We start from the raw sequence: 17,379 nt of genomic DNA, 5'->3' as shown, positions 1-17,379 counted from the left end.
TTTCCTTGCACAAATGTTAAAGTTGTCTTCTAATGTGGTACTCCTGTAGCAATTTTTGCAACACCATTTGGATTTCAAAAATCAAATATTTTCATTTGACCGAGATTTCGGCCAGAAATCTTTAAATTTTTTTAAATAAATTTTACATATTTAAAAATTTACGTAATAAGTACCACAAGTCATGATAATTGGCAATTCGAAATACTTAAAAGGCATGTGAAAGAATAACGGTCAAAGGAACACTCATTTGACACTCGAAATTCAAACAGTGCCATATAAATTGGTATAGAGGGAGTATAGAGTAATCCCTCAGTTTCGAGTTATGTGGACCTGTTTGACCATGAGGTTTAAGAAAAAGAAGATTTCTTAAACTTGTGATATTAAAACATGTCATAACATTTGTGTGGTTGTAAAAACTTGTGATTAAGGGTAAAATAAAAGTTTTAAGTTAAATTATTTTTAAATTTAGAAAGGTTAATTCTTTTTCGAATGGAGTAAAAAGGAAATAAGGTCACATAAACTGGAACACAGGAAGTACTTAAATTTTCCCTGCTCAAAACTGTGCTTAAAGTCCTGCAATTCATTACACTCCAGCAACAAGCATGAAGCTGCTGCTTCAGAAGATAACCTGCCCTTATGCATTAGTATTAGCAAATTCTATCTAATATCCTCTTAAAATGCTGAGAGCAAGACGAAGTATCTTCCTAATAAATTTTATGAAATTAAGCTTCTTCTTTTTTTTTTTTCTTTTTTTTTTTTTTTGCACCGGGCTGCCCTTTTTTTTAAGCTTCCTTTTTTTCACATTGCCAGAAACTCAGATCTAGTGATTGAATGGATCTGCAGCTTTAGTACATTTGCATTAACAAGTTTTTAAAATCTCACACTTGTCCTATCTTAAAATACAAATCCCTAACAACTATAAGAATTCCTCATGAACAACAAACTTAAGGCAAGTGTATTCTACTAAGCGTTAGTCCTGCTTATTGGTATCTCCTACATACAAATTTTGCTTCTGTAGTGTTCTTCTCTTTGTTAAGTGTTCGCACATGAATTCCAAGAGATTGAAGTCCTTTGGGCAGACATGACAACAACTTTCTTACATATAACTTTAATTAGGTCTATCACGTCTCCTTTTAACACCTCCAATTATAATAGTGCCGCACCCACTGGTCGGTACATTTGGAGGTCTATGTATAACATAATAGACTCATCTCATGTGCCTCTCATTTTATACCCTATGCGTGCCCACTAATATCTTTTCCCAAATATAATTATTTTGAATCTTAAATCCCCCATCATTGTTCTTCTTTTACATGAAGCATTGTATTGCCCTTGTCCACCATCAATACAAAGAAAGGCAAGTATAAAAGGTGTTGGATCTTACTTTACATTGCTATTCTGGAAAAAGATGCACTTACATAAACACCCTCTATTGCTTTACAACTGAATCCACTGCCTCAACCTGTTGCTTAGCAAGATACCTCTCCCTCCGCTCCTTCTATAAAGCATATAGTGAGCAGAAACAGTGTTAGAGGAATGAAGTTGGCCAGGACTTAGAATGATTCATGCAATCAAGTCCTTACACAAGCAGTAGATACACTTACCCATTCATCTACTATTAAACCTTCTCCCACAACTTTCGGACCGGTCTCCACTAGAGGTTTCTTATCAGCTTCTGTTGCAGCAGCCTCAGCTTGGGCCAGCTGAAGTTTTAGTTTATCCAGTGCCTTTAATCATTCAAATACTTTGGTTGGAGATTGTCCATTAGCACACAATGTACAAACAAACAAATATAACATGCCTAAATCTTACCGGAGAAGGGCGTTCAGGGTCCAAAAACACCACCTTTAGAGTACGCTCAATAGTGACTTGATCCTTTTGTTCTTCAAACTGCATAAAACAAACCAATGAGGGTTACACCACTAAGAACTATTACTTCGGATTAGGAGTGGCAAACGGGCGGGTCAGATATGGGCAGGTTGAAATGGGTTAAACAAAAACGGATAAAATATCCAACCCGCCCAGATTTAACATGGATAAAAAATGGGTTAACCGACGGATAATATGGATATGCATTTCTTTTTTTTGATAACCGTGGTGTCGGGGCTAGCTTGCGCGCACCTCGATTAATTCCACGAGATATCTGCCACCTCCCACCAACAACAGGTACCGGTAACTCTGTCCACCAAAGCTAGAACAGATGGGAAGAATTCACCTAGTGTTTTCTCTGCTGGGATTTGAATCTGATCCATATTATCTATGGCTTTAGGAATAGTAAGGTGAGAACACAATCTAAAAACCAAAATAAGCTTCTTTTTTTAAAATTGGTAACAGCAAAAACCAAAATAAGCTTAACTCCCATAAAGCAAGAACTCATGAAAAATAACAAGCTGGCAAATGAATTGATAATAGGGATATCCATATTATCCATCTAGATATCCAGATTTTTAGTAAATAATATGGATAATATCCATATTTGATCCGTTTTAAAAAAGTCGGTTATCCAACCCATACCTAATGGGTCGGATTGAATGGTTATTTGTTTCTTTTAACAATGTTGCCAGCCCTACTTTGGATACAGACCAGATATTCGATATAAGGGCAACGGAAACCACACATTTTAGTTTTGGTTGTGACCTGTGATTTACCTTTTACACTACAAAGTTTTCTCCCATGAATAGCACCCAGGTCAAATAGAGTCCTACTGTTGCACCAAGACTACTTTCCTAGGAGTAACCCATGATGACGAAAGGAAAAAAGAACCAAAGATATCCAGAATGATGAAATTTATGACTGAAAAAAAGGGAAAGAAATGGATTATGTATGAAATTATTATCCTTCTGATTTTTTGTAATAGAAGAGGTGGAAAATTTACACTTCAGAGTTGCATGCAAAAGCAAATAACTATTATTAAGTTCTGAGAAGTTTCTAATCTCAGTAATGGGCATTCTGTTCATCATCAAAGCCAATATTAAGATGTTTTACTTTTCAGATTAGCAAAGAAACTTATCATTAAAAAAAGCTTCACATCAAGCATATTTGTCAAAGGCTTTTCATTGTAAAGTTCGTCAACATTGGTTATTCCTGGCAAACAAGAAACATGAATATGTAGACGGAAGACGAAGAGCGAACACACCATATGAATATAGCCAACAGTCCAACACCAATTAGTTTTTAGATCCTTGGTTAAACAGATTTGTCTCTTAACAAAAGGGTGTCAAGTACAGAGCTCGTAACCTCGTCTAACAAATTACTAATATGTTTAATGCCAGTTAGAAAGCAACAATCATCTAACAAGATGGCAACGTTCCAGGCTGCCAGCAATTCGTAGAATATTCAGTTATTTACATTCAAAACATCTGATGGAAGAAAAACTTTGTTTATTGAACGCTGAAGATTACAGAAGCTGATTTTTTTTTTTAATTGGTACAAAAGCTGATTTTTCTTAATCATTGTTTCTGAAATATCTTTGAGCAATTTGGATTGGTCCATCCAAAGAAGATACACGCAATAGAAAGGCAAACAAGAAACTTAAGGACTTCCAATACAAAGTAGATTTAAGTCCATGATCTAAAAAATCCATCTGGAAATTTTCATTTCCATCAAGTTTGAAAATTTGCATTGAATAGATACTAATAAACAGGATTCCGTCAGTAACAAGTTCAATGTGTGACACAACAAAGTACACATGCATACTAGCCAATAAATAGTGATGGCACCTAAAGATTTTCTGCTCTCAAAATGCAATATAGAGAAACTTGTTATTTTTGAAGACCTAGTAGTTTGATTAACTTACCAACTCAGGTACATAATCAGTTCCTTCTTTCACCTTCAAACTTATGATCTTGAACTTCACCTTGGTCTTTAGATCTATAGGCTTCTCATTGTTCTCAGGTTGCTCAATAAACTTGAACACTGTCAACCAGATACACAATGAAAAATAAAGGGAAGATGTAAAAGCAAATTTATGTTTTTTCAGTCAAAACAAATAGGATATGAAATAAAAAGTGAGGGAAGATGAATACCAGTGGTAATCAGGCTTTCACCAGGTGTAAGAATACCTCCAGGAGGTCGCATGTAGCAGCTCTTTGGTGCAGTAGTTTGAAACTTAAAACATTCAAAAGGAACCAGAAACTTACTTAAAAATTCAAAAAGTAACTAGAAGCTTAAAGCATTGCTTATATTTTATCATCCATATGGATTAATGGTTAAGATAACAACACAATATCTTTAAATCAAAAGACACCACAAATTTTAGTATAAATCAGTCGCGCAAAAAGTGATGCAGAAATGGTAAAGCCAGTACAAAGTAACGAAAATTCAGAAGATGCAGTTGTTATGAATGTCAAAAGCTTTAAGGTTGCAAACAAAAGGGTTGAACAAGAAATAGGGAAAAGTAGTCTACCTTGAATGCGACATAAGATTTGCTTGTGTTCTTGATCTTTACAGCACTCTTTGCCTGCTTACCCGGTTCATCTTCAGAACATAAAAGTACAACAGCAACCATCATTCTATCATTGCTAACGATACATAGCTAAAACAGAATTTCATCGCTTCAAACATGAAAATAATATTATATGATACATGACCCTTGATAGGAGGGTGTGGAGATCGACTATCAAGGTAGAGGGTTGGTAGATTGCTGCACGGATTTTTTTTCCATCCCAGGAGTAATAGTATCTTTTTTACGTTTGCTTACTCTTAGATGGTTTGGGCATGTGAAGAGGAGAGACACAGATGGCCCAATGCGGAAGTGTAAGAGGTTGGCGATGGATGGTTTCAGAAGAGGTAGGGGTAGGCCAAAGAAGCATTAGAGAGAGGTGATTAGACATGACATGGTGCAGTTACAGCGTACCGAGGACATGGCCTTAGATAGAAGGGTATGGAGGACTCAAATTAGGGTAGACGGCTAGCAGATAGTCTCGTTTATCCTTTTATATTAGTAGTGGCATTATCGCGCTATAGTTTCTTGTGCTTTGATTTTTGCTACTATCTATTATTTCTTGTACTTTGATTATCTTATTTTATCTGTGGTAACTACTGTCCCTTTGTAAACTGCTTCATCATGGCTTAGTCGCCTTCGTTATTTTCATTTCCATATCGCTTTGAATTTCTTGGCCTTATCTGACCTCTTCTTATGCTTTCTATTGAGCCGAGGGTCTTTCGAAAACAGTCGTCCTGCCTTGGTAGGAGTAAAGTCAGCGTACACTCTACCCTCTCCAGACCCCACGTTGTGGGATTTCACTGGGTTGTTGTTGTTACTCTTGGATCCATTGATTGTTTCTTTCAATTCGTTATCTTATTATCTTGTTGCTTTACTGCCATTAACTTACAGCAGTTGACTGGACATCTAGGGGTAAAGCACTGTTTCGGTGCGGGCCGCGAGAGAGGTACCAAATCGAGGCAAACTCTAAATACTAGATATGACCTCAAAATAATAGGGGTCAATGTGAGACGATGAGGGATAAGCTTCATCGTCTTATTACTGTTGCTTTTTATCTCTCCTTGAACCCGGAAACAACCTCTCTACCCGTCACAAGGTAGGGGTAAGGTCTGTGTACACTCTACCGTCCCCAGACCCCACCTAGTGGAATTAGTGGGATTATACTGGATATGTTGTTGTTGTACAAGGGAATATTATGTCCTTGATAAATCATTTTAAATAAATTTCCAGTGTTTGATTACCTTAAATGGTGGAAATGTTCTCCGAGAAAGTACTTTCCACCAAAAAGTATCATCATTTCACTTATGGGAAAAAACTATTTTGCTTTACAAATATCACAAAACTCGGACTACATATCACTTGATTGTCAGTATTTAATACTCCACCCGATACTAGTAATAAATGTGAAGCCAGGATTTTTAGTTTATGGGTTCTGAACCATAATTCCATTTACTTACTGGATTCTGAATAGATTATTTGTACATATGAAATGAATTTTTTAAACACAAGTACAAAATTTGAGCCCAAATTACTTGCACTAAGGCTCTGCCCATCATGCAGTATCATATAAGTCTCTATAGTATCATGTAACTTTATATCTAACCTAAAACTAGACAAATGATCTAGAAAATGATTTTCCAAGGCACAACACTTTCTCTGAAAAACTAATCAACAACATTTTCTTCATACCAAACGGCTTTAAGATGCAATAAAGTATTAAACGCGTAAATTAATAAACTCGTGTGAGCATAGGGTTTAGGAGCGATGATTCACAAGGAAAATAGAGATAGCTAAAAGGATCAAGCCTGAGCCTATGCCTAGCCGGAAATATCAATTTAAAGAAGGGGCAAAGCCACCGGAGTTAAATTGGCTATTTCGTGTAGCTATAAATCATCTCATTAAGGGTAAAACGGGTACATTAAAGTTAAATTGTTACTAGAAAGGTAGAAAAGTACCATTCTTTTTGGGATTGATTATAAAAAAAAAAAGGAAAGAGTGTCCCCTAAAATTGGGACACATGTAGTAGTATCATTTAATTTTACATCTAACCTAAAACTGGAAAAAGTAGTAAAGGAGTAAGTTAAATTAATTAGTTTGTGCAGCTATATATCATCTCATTAAGGGTAAAATGGGGTATTTTAAAATTAAATTGTTACTAGAAAGGTATCATTCTTTTTGGGATTGACTTTAAAAAGGAAAGAGTGTCACATAAAATTGGGACACAATGTAGTACTCCCTCCGGTTCAAAAAGAGTGTCAACTTAGCCTTTGTTGTTTGGTTCAAAAAGAGCGTCTACATACCAAATCAAGAAAAAATGAACCTCATTTTTTTCAGATTTGCCCTTATTAAGTGATCAAATTCCAATACCTGTCTAATTAGAGGTAGTTTAGTCAAATTATCGGTTTTTTTTACCTGAGAGTTAGTATTTTCTTAAGAGGGTGTGCAAATAACTAAGTGTACACTCTTTTTGATCAAGAGGAAAAAAAGAGCAGCCAGTGCACTAAGTTTCCGATATGCACGGGGTCCGAGAAAAGGCCGGACCACAAGATCTATTGTAAGCAGTCTTACCCTGCTTGAATCGCAACTTTACAAGTTACTCCTGGGCTCCTTCAAAAATATGAAGGAAGGATGCAACAGGAGGACTTCACAGGAGTCACCCATCCTAGCACTATGATTATCATTAAATTTAATATCTAACCTAAAAGTGGAAAATGAAATATAAAGCAGTAAAGGCGTAAATTAATTAAACTCACAAGGAAAGTAGAGATTGCTAGAAGGATCAAGACGGAGCCTGCGCCTTGGTGGAAATATAGATTTATTGAAAGGGCAAATCTGGAATTTTGCGTCGGATAGCTGTCGTTTGTGGTGGTCGACGGTAGCAGCCATTGGAAGAATAAAAGTGGAGTTTCGATGATAAGTAGTTCCAATTTCACGTAATAAATATAAATAAATTTAGGGAAATGAATGTTTGACGTTTAGGTGGAGGTTTATGTTGACTTATAATATTTGGGGAGACTTTAAGGTCAAAAAGTTTGGTAAGTTTATCAACTGCTCAAGTCAGTTTATAAATAATCTTTTACTTATTTATAAACTTTATTAATACACAATATTATACAACATTATACAGTATTATACTAAAAAATATTATATGTAATTTATCAACCTTGTAAGGTGTTTGATAGTGTATAAAAGGTAAGGTCTTTATACATAAATATGAGCTAAATTGGATGTTCATACACAAAATATGGACTATGTGGCATAAATATTTTTTAAAATAGGCATCAAGCGTAAAATTCCCATAATTTGTTACTTATTTATGAATTTTATTAAAGGGTAAAGGATAAAATTTACTCCTGAATTATATAAAATGGAATAAACTTGTCCTCTTTAGATAGTTGGAGTTAAATATGCCCTATTTGTTACTAGTTGGGGTCAAATCTATCCTGAATTATGAGAAATGGAACAAATTTACACTTATTTTTAAATGGTAAAAGCTTAACACCTGGTGAAATTAAGAATTATTATTTTTAAAAACAGAAGGATAAGTTGAACCTTTCGCATATTAATTTAGTGAAGGGGCAAAGCCACCCGAGTTTTCCATCGGAGTGTTGTCGCTTGTGATGGTCGACGGTGGCCATTGGAAGACTAAAAGTGGAGTTCCGATAATAATTTCTAATTTCATTCCATAAATAAATTTATTACACTCAATTCCAATTACCTAGGTGGCTTTCCAAACAAGCCCCTAGGGAAATGAATGTTGGTGTTTAGGTGGAGGCTGTAGGTTGACTAAAAAAAATTTCTAAGACTGTGTCAAGAAGTTTGGTAAGATTAGAACTTTGGTAAGCTTATTAACTGGCCAAATTCGTTTCACAAATAATTTTATTTATTTATGAATTTTATTAATTATAAAATTGCAGATAAATTAAATTCAGTGAAAAGTTATAAATTTGTTTTAGCTTATAAATAGGAAAATAATTTAAAGGGAAAAAAAAGTCAAAATTACGTTTTGCTTTACTATGTTGTTTATAATTGTCTTCGTTATACTATAGGATCAAAATTATTCGTATGAAAATTTACCCCTTCTATTAACGAATTCTCTCAATTACCTTTCAATACCCAATTCCAATTATCTCCAAGCCTAAGCGTACCTATAATAAAAGCATCTATGTATGCTCTTTCTATTTTAAAGCTTAGAGCTTGTTTGGCCTAGCGGCTAAAAAGCTGCTTACTTTGAGAATTATTTTTATTTTAAAGTGTTTTCAAAAAAAAAAAAAAAAACTTTTATGAGAAACAGTTTGTGTTTGGCTAATTCATTTGAAAAGTATTTTTGATTACTTTTAATAAGTAGATTGTGTTTGGCTAATCTTCTTAAAAAATGTTTTTCAGTGTCAAATCACGAAAAAGGACAAGTATCAATAAACGTTTATTATCAATATTATTTTACAGAGAAAAATTAGTTTAAAAGTTATTATGAAAGACTTTAATCAAGTTTTTACTTTTAACTAATCAAAATTTAAAAGTGCATATAAAATTTGTTAATTAATATAATACATAAATAAATAAGAAATCATATTGATAGAATGTGATTATGATGATTTAAATATACTAATAAACTACGACCAAAATAAAATTCAAAATCATTCCACAAATTAATATTCAACACAAAAATAAGTAGAATCCTCCATACATTAAGAAGATTCTCAATGATTTCATCCATAATAGATTAATGAGGGATATACTTGGTAAATATGTACTTATTGTATGGATATTTTTGTCTTGAAGAAATTTTCTGTTTCTCTCCAACCGCAGAAAAATTGTTTCTACTTCTACTTAAAAGAAGTTTTACTAATTAGCCAAACACCTCAAATATTCAAAAAAAGTTTTTTTTTTTTTTAAAAAAAAAAAAGCTCTTTTGACCTCAAAGTAGCTAGGCCAAATAGGCATCATAGTAACATTGCACCATTAATTGGCGATAATAAAATTGTCGACTTGTCAAATTTGAATTTAGAACTTAGTATTTGTCAAATTGGCTCGGCCTCTACTTAGATTTTGTATTGGCAAATCATATTGAAAGCGAAAATTATTTGACTGGACATGTAGTTAATGTAGAAAGGATTACAGTCAATTGTTGATCTCAATAAAAGTTAGCTGAACCAAAGATTAGTCAAATCATCAAAAATAAGCTTTTAAACTCGTCTTACTCAAACCGGATAATAGGAGCTCGAAAACATTCATCCAAAAAGATTCAAATTGTTCGAATAAAAGATGATTCATATGATGACCTGGTCTCAACGTATTTGAAATTTTATATAATTACATTTAACCCCTACGATCTCCAGTAATGAGTAAAACTGCTGAAGATCACGAAAGCAATTATCATTAGTTGTTTTATAAGTTTCTCACTTTCCACTATTCATCTGATTTCACCTTATTGCATATGATTTTATATTTAATTTCAGTCTATTTTATTATTATGTGAGTCGAAATTAATCAGAAGTCTTTTAGCCTTGCTTTTTTCAATTAGTGTAGAAAGGACTACAACTAATTGCTGATCTTGGTAAAAGTTAATTGAACCTAAAAAATAATCAAATTGTCCAAAGCTAATCTTTTTGAGCCCGTCTTACTCAAATTGGATAATAGGAACTCGAAAAATTGATCCACTTAGATTCAATATTGCCGGGCAAGAGACAACTAAGATGACGATCCGATCTAGAAGTACTTGAAATTTCATTTAATGTTTATGCTCTCAGCTATGTAACAATTAAAGAATTACGAAAATAGTTATTATTGGCTATCTTATAAATTTCTCATTTTCTCATTACTCATCTGATTTAACTTGATTGCATATCAATTTATATTATTGTCCATAAAAAATTATCATCCGAGTCGAAAACATTAATAAGGGATATCTTTTGCATTTCAATTACTCGAAGAATAATTAAAATATTTTTATTTTTACTTTTTTAATTATGTCAGAACCTTTAGAGATATTCTCCATCTGAATCAATAATAATCTTTTTATCTTATAATTTCTCGATAAGATCTATACAACTCCTTTTTATCTTTTTAAGAAGATTGTTTGGGTTGTCTTATTTTAAGTGTTCATTGGCTTTAAGCCTTTTTTTTTTATTATTGGTATTTGAGAAAAATAAAATAAAAAATACTCTTAAACACTTAATTTTGGGCAAAAAATAGTACAAAAACAAGTCAATGCCCAAAATAGTACAAAAACAAGTCAAAAAACTAAAAGTTGGATTCCAAAATATGACTTTTAGCTTTTAGTTACCGAGCCAATCCAAACATCCTCCAAGTCACTTCCATTTCATCCGCATTGTAAAAAAGTTAAGCATGATTTAAATTAATTAATAAGATCTACAACACTCCTTTTTATCTTTTTATCTTTTCAAGTCACTTTCATTTCGTTCACATTGTAAAAAAGTTAAGCATGAGTTAAATTTATTAATAAGATCTATAAGACTCTTTACTTATCTTTTATCTTTTCAACTCACTTTCATTACATTCACATTGAAAGGACCTCATTATTATGAACTCGACTGATTGAGTACTTAGACTAAACAAATTTGTTTTCATTTAGAGAATCTACTTATTAGATCTTAGGTAATAAACACGTCTAGTACTGGCTTTGACTATGTTTATGTGACATCAAAGTAAAAGATTTAGACTTTGACTTAAAAGTTTAAGCAGCTCAATTGGTAAAATCATGTAACATTTCACCACATCATACTTAAAAAACTATATATATATTGATTTCTCGTCATCATCATCTATATATACAAGACAAACGGGGAGCTAAAATTAACACTAAGCTACCGTGGGGTACGACTCTTTCTCGAATCCTAAATGCTTGGTGCACCGAGCTTAGAAAGCTTAGTTTGACACTACTATCAATAAGGTCCCCAGCAGCTCAAGTACATAACATTTCTCAAAGACTCTTCAGATTGCTTCAATTTTTGCTCCCTCATCATCTTATTAGACATAATTCTTGATGATTTTCCAGAAAACCTCTTAGCTTGATGAGAATAATTATGCTTAGTGAGATTAGCCTTAGCATGTTGGTACAATAGCCTTATAGGATAATTCCATCTAGCAAAACCTTGATCTTTTAACGCCTCCACTGCTCCAATGCTAGTTGCCACTATCCATGCTCTTCTTGACGAACTCATTTTCTTCAATTTTGATGAAGTTGGTATTATTTGATTTGAGATATTTTTGGATGAATAATGAAGTGGAGTGACACTTTCCTTATATAGGAGGATGAGAAGGAAGGATATAGGAAATTGCTGTTTTAGGATGTGGGAAAATAACGCGGTGAGAAGGATTATGCTGTCCCCTAGTTTTCAATGACAAGTGGGGTGTGTACACTAAATGGCAGAAAAGAAAGGCGGTTTATTTTGTTGGTTACAGATAATTTAATTTGGTACAATTTTTTTAATAAAGAGGAAGAATTTTATTTCTCCCTCCGTTTCAATTTAAGTGTCTTAGTTGACTAGGCACGAAGTTTAAGAAATAAAAAGAGACTTTTGAATCTTCTGATTCATAAGATGTTTGAATTGTCAACCTACTAAATATAGAAAAAGACTCTTTTTTTAACAGACCAAAAAAGAAAAACAAGACACCTAAATTGGACGGAGGGAGTATGATTTAAGTATTGTCATAATGTGTGTGATTAAATTGTTGAAATTTATAATCTTAAATGTGTTATTAGTATTTATGTGATTATAAATAATTTCTATTAAAACATAAATGTGTATTTTTGAAATAAATTAATAAGAAATAAAATGTCAAGCAAAATGGAAATTAAGAAGCAGATGTGTAACTTACTGAGTCATCGATCTAGAATTTTTTGTCGTTCAACCAATCGTTCGTTTTGATGCCTTTATTACTGATTTTACGGCCTCTCATCGTTAATAATTTGTGTTCATCCTAGGCCTCACAGTAGAAGTTTTGCATAATATGTATCGTTGTTACACCCCCCATTTTATTTCAAGTAGATTTTGGCTTATTGGCGGTGTATACCCTCGGTTCGGTAATCCGCACCAGAGCGTTACTCACGAGATATTTTGCATTGTATGTGCACAGGAATATAAGTAGGCATCCTTGACATTACAGGGGAGTTAGAAGTGAAACGAATCGAATCGGAGCAAAGCGAAGCAGTTCAGGAAACTGCTGAAACCAGTCAGCATCGACGGCCACGTCTACGAGCCGTCGACTGGCACCGTCGACAGGGTTCAGAACTCAGACATTTCAGGTGGCGGTTCGATGGCCACGTTGACGGACCGTCGACACGTCGACGACCGTCAACCCGGCTCGTCAACCCGCGGACCTGGAAGTTTCCAGCCCTGTCTATAAATATAAGAACCCACGTTTTATTTCATTATTTTCTATAAAAATCAGATTCTATATCTCTCTAGAACCCTCCAAAAACCCTCCCTCTATTTTCACAACAATCTATACCAAAAAGCCAAGAATTAAGAGATTCATATACTAGGAAGCCTACTAGGGTTTGTGGAGAGTGAGGATTCCTTTGGCATGCAAGTGGAGGATTCCATTCTAATGGAGTAGGGTGACTCAAGGCTTGTCCCCAAGTGCTTAAGGTGAGTTCTATGTTTATTTCCTATTATTGAGAGCATTGAGGGGTTGAAGGACTTGGATTATGGAAGAAATAGAATATAGAGCTCAAAGGTGAAAGTAATAGTAATCTCAAATAGTAGTTGACATGAATCATGGCTCTTGATGTATTATGAATAGAATCTTGCTATAAATGTTATTAAGAACATGGGAGAAACATAATAGGAGGACGAATGCAATATTGTATTATGACCATGGCTATGGATGCCCTTGAAATGGGAGTAGGAGAATTGAATGATATATGGTTGATGAAGATTGTGGATTATAGGATTATGAATGTTCTTACAAATTTTGGGAGTTGTTATATGGTATGGGGAAAGTTGTAGAAACTAAGGAGATATTGCCCAATTTTCATTAGCCTTAGTTCAAATATACTTATGTTATCAATTATCTAAATTTTTTACGAATTCCCTTGAAGGTAGAATCGCAAGTTAGAGAGGCACGCGAGTGAACGATAGAAAGTTGAAGAGATACAAGGTATGTAAGGCTCGCCCTTTCTTTTCTAAGGCATGATCCTGATGGCATAAATCCCCCTATATCTCCATGACCTTCTTACATCCCATGAACTATGAGTCTATGTTAGATAGAGCCTTTTATGAGATAAAAGAATAAGATATATTATGAATATGATAAAGGTAAGGATGAACCAAAGTCTTGTGATTCTAAAGCTTGTGATACAATACTCTCACGATGTTCATGCTATGAATACGATATGCCATTTTACGAGGCTAATGACCATCATACGATTCCTTGATGTTCATTGTTGCTCAACCCACCTTATGATATTAATTCCTTCAAGGTGAGGTATGATGATCATGGATACTCCGTACGGAAATCGGGGGTTCTCGACCTTACGTCACCCCGATATAGTTTTAGATTATCTTCTTGTTCGAATGTATGTTTTATGAGATGTATACGATGATCAGGTTACACCGTGCCTAGATGGTCGGACATGTCACCGCTAACGCGGGCTGCTTACGATCCCACCGTGCCTAGATGGTCGGACATGTCACCGCTAATGCGGGCTGCTTACGACACCACCGCGCCTGGAAGGCCGGACATGACCACCACTAGTGGGCGGCGTATGATGGTTACCCGGATGCAGGTTAACGACAAGGGTATATGTGGTATGATGATAAATGTGATATGACTAAAACGCTCACACACTCTTAAAAGTTAAGCAGGTTATATATTCATCTCATGTCTTATGATTGTTCTATGATGCTCATTTTATTCATGCCTTACATACTCAGTACACTGTTCGTACTGACGTCCCCTTTCTTTGGACGTTGTGTTCATGCCCACAGGTAGGGGTGTACATGGACCGGGTTGGTTCGGATTTTTTAAACACCAAACCAAACCAATTGCGTCGAGTTTTTAAATTTATACACCAAACCAAACCAATAAAATTCGGGTTTTTCAACCTCGGTTTTTCTCGCGTTTTTCGGGTTTTTTTCGGAATAGTCTTGATACAAAACATATAAATTTTACTTCAAATATCTCTTTAGTCCTAGTAAGGTACAACTATATAATTAAGGTGTTTCTTAAGAAAATAACATAAAATGTGAGAAGAGTGATGACATTGTATTAAAATATTTAACAAAAGCTAATAAAATCGGTTAAAATAAATATTTCTAATTAACAAGCCATAAAGAAAATGACCATAATCTAAAAATATTAAGTCATGCTAAAATAAGTACGGCTAATAAGTATTAATTACATGACAAAGAAAAAAAACTTAAGTTATGTATTTTCACTCTCTGAATCAATTATGCAAAACTAAAGAATAGATATCCAACATTATTGTCATTCCTAATGGTAAATTGAATTTCTTTTGTTAGCATTAGTGTTGAGTTGGTTTTGGTTTGGACTTTATTTGAGTTATTAACATCCATAGGATATAAAACTTATTGACGTTCAAAATTCTAAGTTCAAGCTTAAATAATATGATAATAGATAAAAAAAAAACTACGAAAAAATTTAAGAAATATTTATAAATTACATTACAAATAAATATTTTTATGTATAAAATTTTTTAAAAATTGAATACATGTAATGTCGGGTTGGTTTGGTTCGGTTTGACTTTTTTTAGTTAAACCCAAACCAAACCAATTATGGTCGGGTTTTTTTTTTTCAACACCAAACCAAGTCAAACCAAACCACTAGTCGGGTTTTTTTCTCTGTTTGACTCGGTTTATCGGTTTGGTGCGATTTATCGGTTTACTTTGTACACCCCTACCCACAAGTAAACAGGGAGGTGATCCAGAGTCGTAGGAGCTATCAGCAGACTTTGAGAGCACTCCATTGTTCCGGAGGTGCCACTTATGATCATATTCTTTTGCGTATATATTTTGGGCACGACGGGGTCCTGTCCCGTCCTTATGTCTAATACTCTAGTAGAGGCTCGTAGATACATAAGTGTGGGTTGTTGGTGTCCCATGACGATGTCAGTGTACATTTTTGTATATCATCTTTGGTAACCGTACAGGCTTATGTTTATCTATGTGTAGCCTTGGGGTATTTATATATGTATGTGTTCAGGTTGAGTATGATGACTAGTGATATGAGCGGTGCTCGGTAGTTAGCTCCGGGTACCCGTCATGGCCCTTAGTCAGGTCGTGACAATCGCCATGCTTTAAGTATTTTTATTTAAATTCCTTCTTCTTTTTTTTTTTTAAAAAAAGAGTAAAATAGTTCAATTAAAGTTTAATAATTATCTAGTCGTTAAGGAAAGCGATAAGTGTCGACGAAATGTGAAGCAAAAGCGCACCTGGTTTTTCCTAGTCTGTGGGGCTGGACTTGGATCCTAATGCAAAGAATATAAAAAGAAAATATCCAATGAATAATGGTCATTATTTTATTCCAATATCCATACCAATTTGTTTAATATTCTTCACTTCTTATCCAGTTTCAAAAATATTGACATACTTTTTTATGTGTAAATTAATTAAACTTTAATTCTCGTGTTTTCATTGTCATGACTTCTTGTAGATCTTATCGACTATACAAAACCTAGTGTTATATCTGAACTCCATTGTATTGTCATGACTTGTTGTAGATCTTATTGACTATACAAAACGTAGTGTTATATCTAAACTCCATTGTATTGTCATGACTTCTTGTAGATTTTATTGAATAGTACAAACCCTAGTGTTATATCTAAACTCCATTGAATGGGGTGAATTTGGGCTTGGCAGGAAGACTAGTCAGAAATCGATAGGTGCATGCGTCACACATGCATCTCGTGCATCGCACATACATCTTATGTGTGCCACACGTGCATCCCGTATGTCACACGTGCAACCCGTGTCAATTAGTAAAATTATACCTCTCAGTTTATGTTGTGAAGGATGCCAACAAACTGCACAACCTCCTTATGCAGTAGCACAAGATGGCTCTAGTAACTATAACACAATGATTGATGCAGGCTTGACGGCCCCGAATAACAACATTGTACAATACTACATTCAAACAAAACAAGGAACCTACAACGAATATGTCCAAATCGAAGAATGGCAAACAAACATCGTACTCATTGGAGAAGGAATGGACAAAACCATAATCTCAAGAAATAAGAGCTTTGGAGGTGGCATTGGGACTTACCACACTACTACCATGGGTAAGTCAGTTATTGTTAATTTACTTCATGAAAATATGTTACTAATGTTTTTTATTCCGAATTATGTAGCATGCAATAGTACTTGCATCATTGATCTCATGACTGTCTGTTTTTCTCTTTTAAGGGTGAATAGGCGAGGCTTCATGGCGCAAGACATCACTTTTAGAAACACGACTGGAGCTAAGAACCAACAGGAAATAGCATAAAGGACAACTGCTGATTTATGTACCTTTTATAGGTGTCAATTCGACGGTTTCAAGACTCCTTATACACAGACTTTGGCAAGCAGTTCTACACGGAGTGTAAAATTTTGGGTACCATTGACTTTATTTGTGGTGATGCAGCTGGGGTGTTCCAAAATTGCTTAATTGAAGCACGTATACCACTGCATGACCAATACATTACCATCACAACGCAACAGAGAAATATTGAGAATGAACCAACATGATTTGTTGCAAAAATGCATGTTAAAATTAGCAATCCCTAATGGTGGTAATGTAATTATGTATTTAAGTTGGCATGGGTAACCTCTCGAGTACTGTGGTTATGCAGAGTTACATAGACCTGATAATAAATTCAAGAGGATGGATAGAACAAGATGTTGGATATAATTCGACGGGATATCCCTAGTAGGGGTGTCCAAGATGACCCAAAAGTTGATGGCACG

At 34.4% G+C, this 17,379-nt stretch overlaps 2 protein-coding genes across 2 annotated transcripts; one reads left to right on the top strand and one right to left on the bottom strand.

Annotated features, from left to right (window-relative positions):
* Positions 1 to 1,254: 1,254 nt before the first annotated feature.
* Positions 1,255 to 7,424, bottom strand: LOC132636387 (vesicle-associated protein 4-1-like). The gene is made up of 7 exons (XM_060353233.1): positions 7,198 to 7,424; positions 4,406 to 4,476; positions 4,026 to 4,107; positions 3,797 to 3,915; positions 1,813 to 1,890; positions 1,605 to 1,727; positions 1,255 to 1,498 (listed from the first exon to the last, which is right to left on the bottom strand). Exons 1-7 carry the CDS (start codon positions 7,328 to 7,330, stop codon positions 1,430 to 1,432), a joined length of 675 nt encoding a protein of 224 aa, XP_060209216.1. The 5' UTR covers positions 7,331 to 7,424; the 3' UTR covers positions 1,255 to 1,429.
* Positions 7,425 to 16,381: 8,957 nt separating this feature from the next.
* Positions 16,382 to 17,160, top strand: LOC132637749 (probable pectinesterase/pectinesterase inhibitor 12). Its single transcript, XM_060354795.1, has 3 exons — positions 16,382 to 16,712; positions 16,782 to 16,837; positions 16,951 to 17,160. The coding sequence occupies exons 1-3, from the start codon at positions 16,382 to 16,384 to the stop codon at positions 17,158 to 17,160; spliced, it is 597 nt and encodes a 198-aa protein (XP_060210778.1).
* Positions 17,161 to 17,379: the final 219 nt, after the last annotated feature.

Source organism: Lycium barbarum, chromosome 4, assembly GCF_019175385.1.
Source record: "Lycium barbarum isolate Lr01 chromosome 4, ASM1917538v2, whole genome shotgun sequence".
NCBI lineage: Eukaryota > Viridiplantae > Streptophyta > Magnoliopsida > Solanales > Solanaceae > Lycium > Lycium barbarum.
Note: the sequence above shows the minus strand (reverse complement) of the source record. Positions and strands in the feature narration are given on the sequence as shown.

Bases quoted from the DNA above. Each gene is read 5' to 3' on its own strand.
- LOC132636387 (XM_060353233.1), bottom strand. From the start codon at position 7,330: ATGGCTGCTACCGTCGACCACCACAAACGACAGCTATCCGACGCAAAA. The intron at 4,477-7,197 runs GTGAGTTTAATT...TATGTTCTGAAG, and splicing joins TAGCAATCTCTACTTTCCTT to ATGAACCGGGTAAGCAGGCA. The intron at 4,108-4,405 runs GTAGACTACTTT...GAATGTTTTAAG, and splicing joins AATCTTATGTCGCATTCAAG to TTTCAAACTACTGCACCAAA.
- LOC132637749 (XM_060354795.1), top strand. From the start codon at position 16,382: ATGTCACACGTGCAACCCGTGTCAATTAGTAAAATTATACCTCTCAGT. The intron at 16,713-16,781 runs GTAAGTCAGTTA...CGAATTATGTAG, and splicing joins TTACCACACTACTACCATGG to CATGCAATAGTACTTGCATC. The intron at 16,838-16,950 runs GTGAATAGGCGA...TACCTTTTATAG, and splicing joins TCTGTTTTTCTCTTTTAAGG to GTGTCAATTCGACGGTTTCA.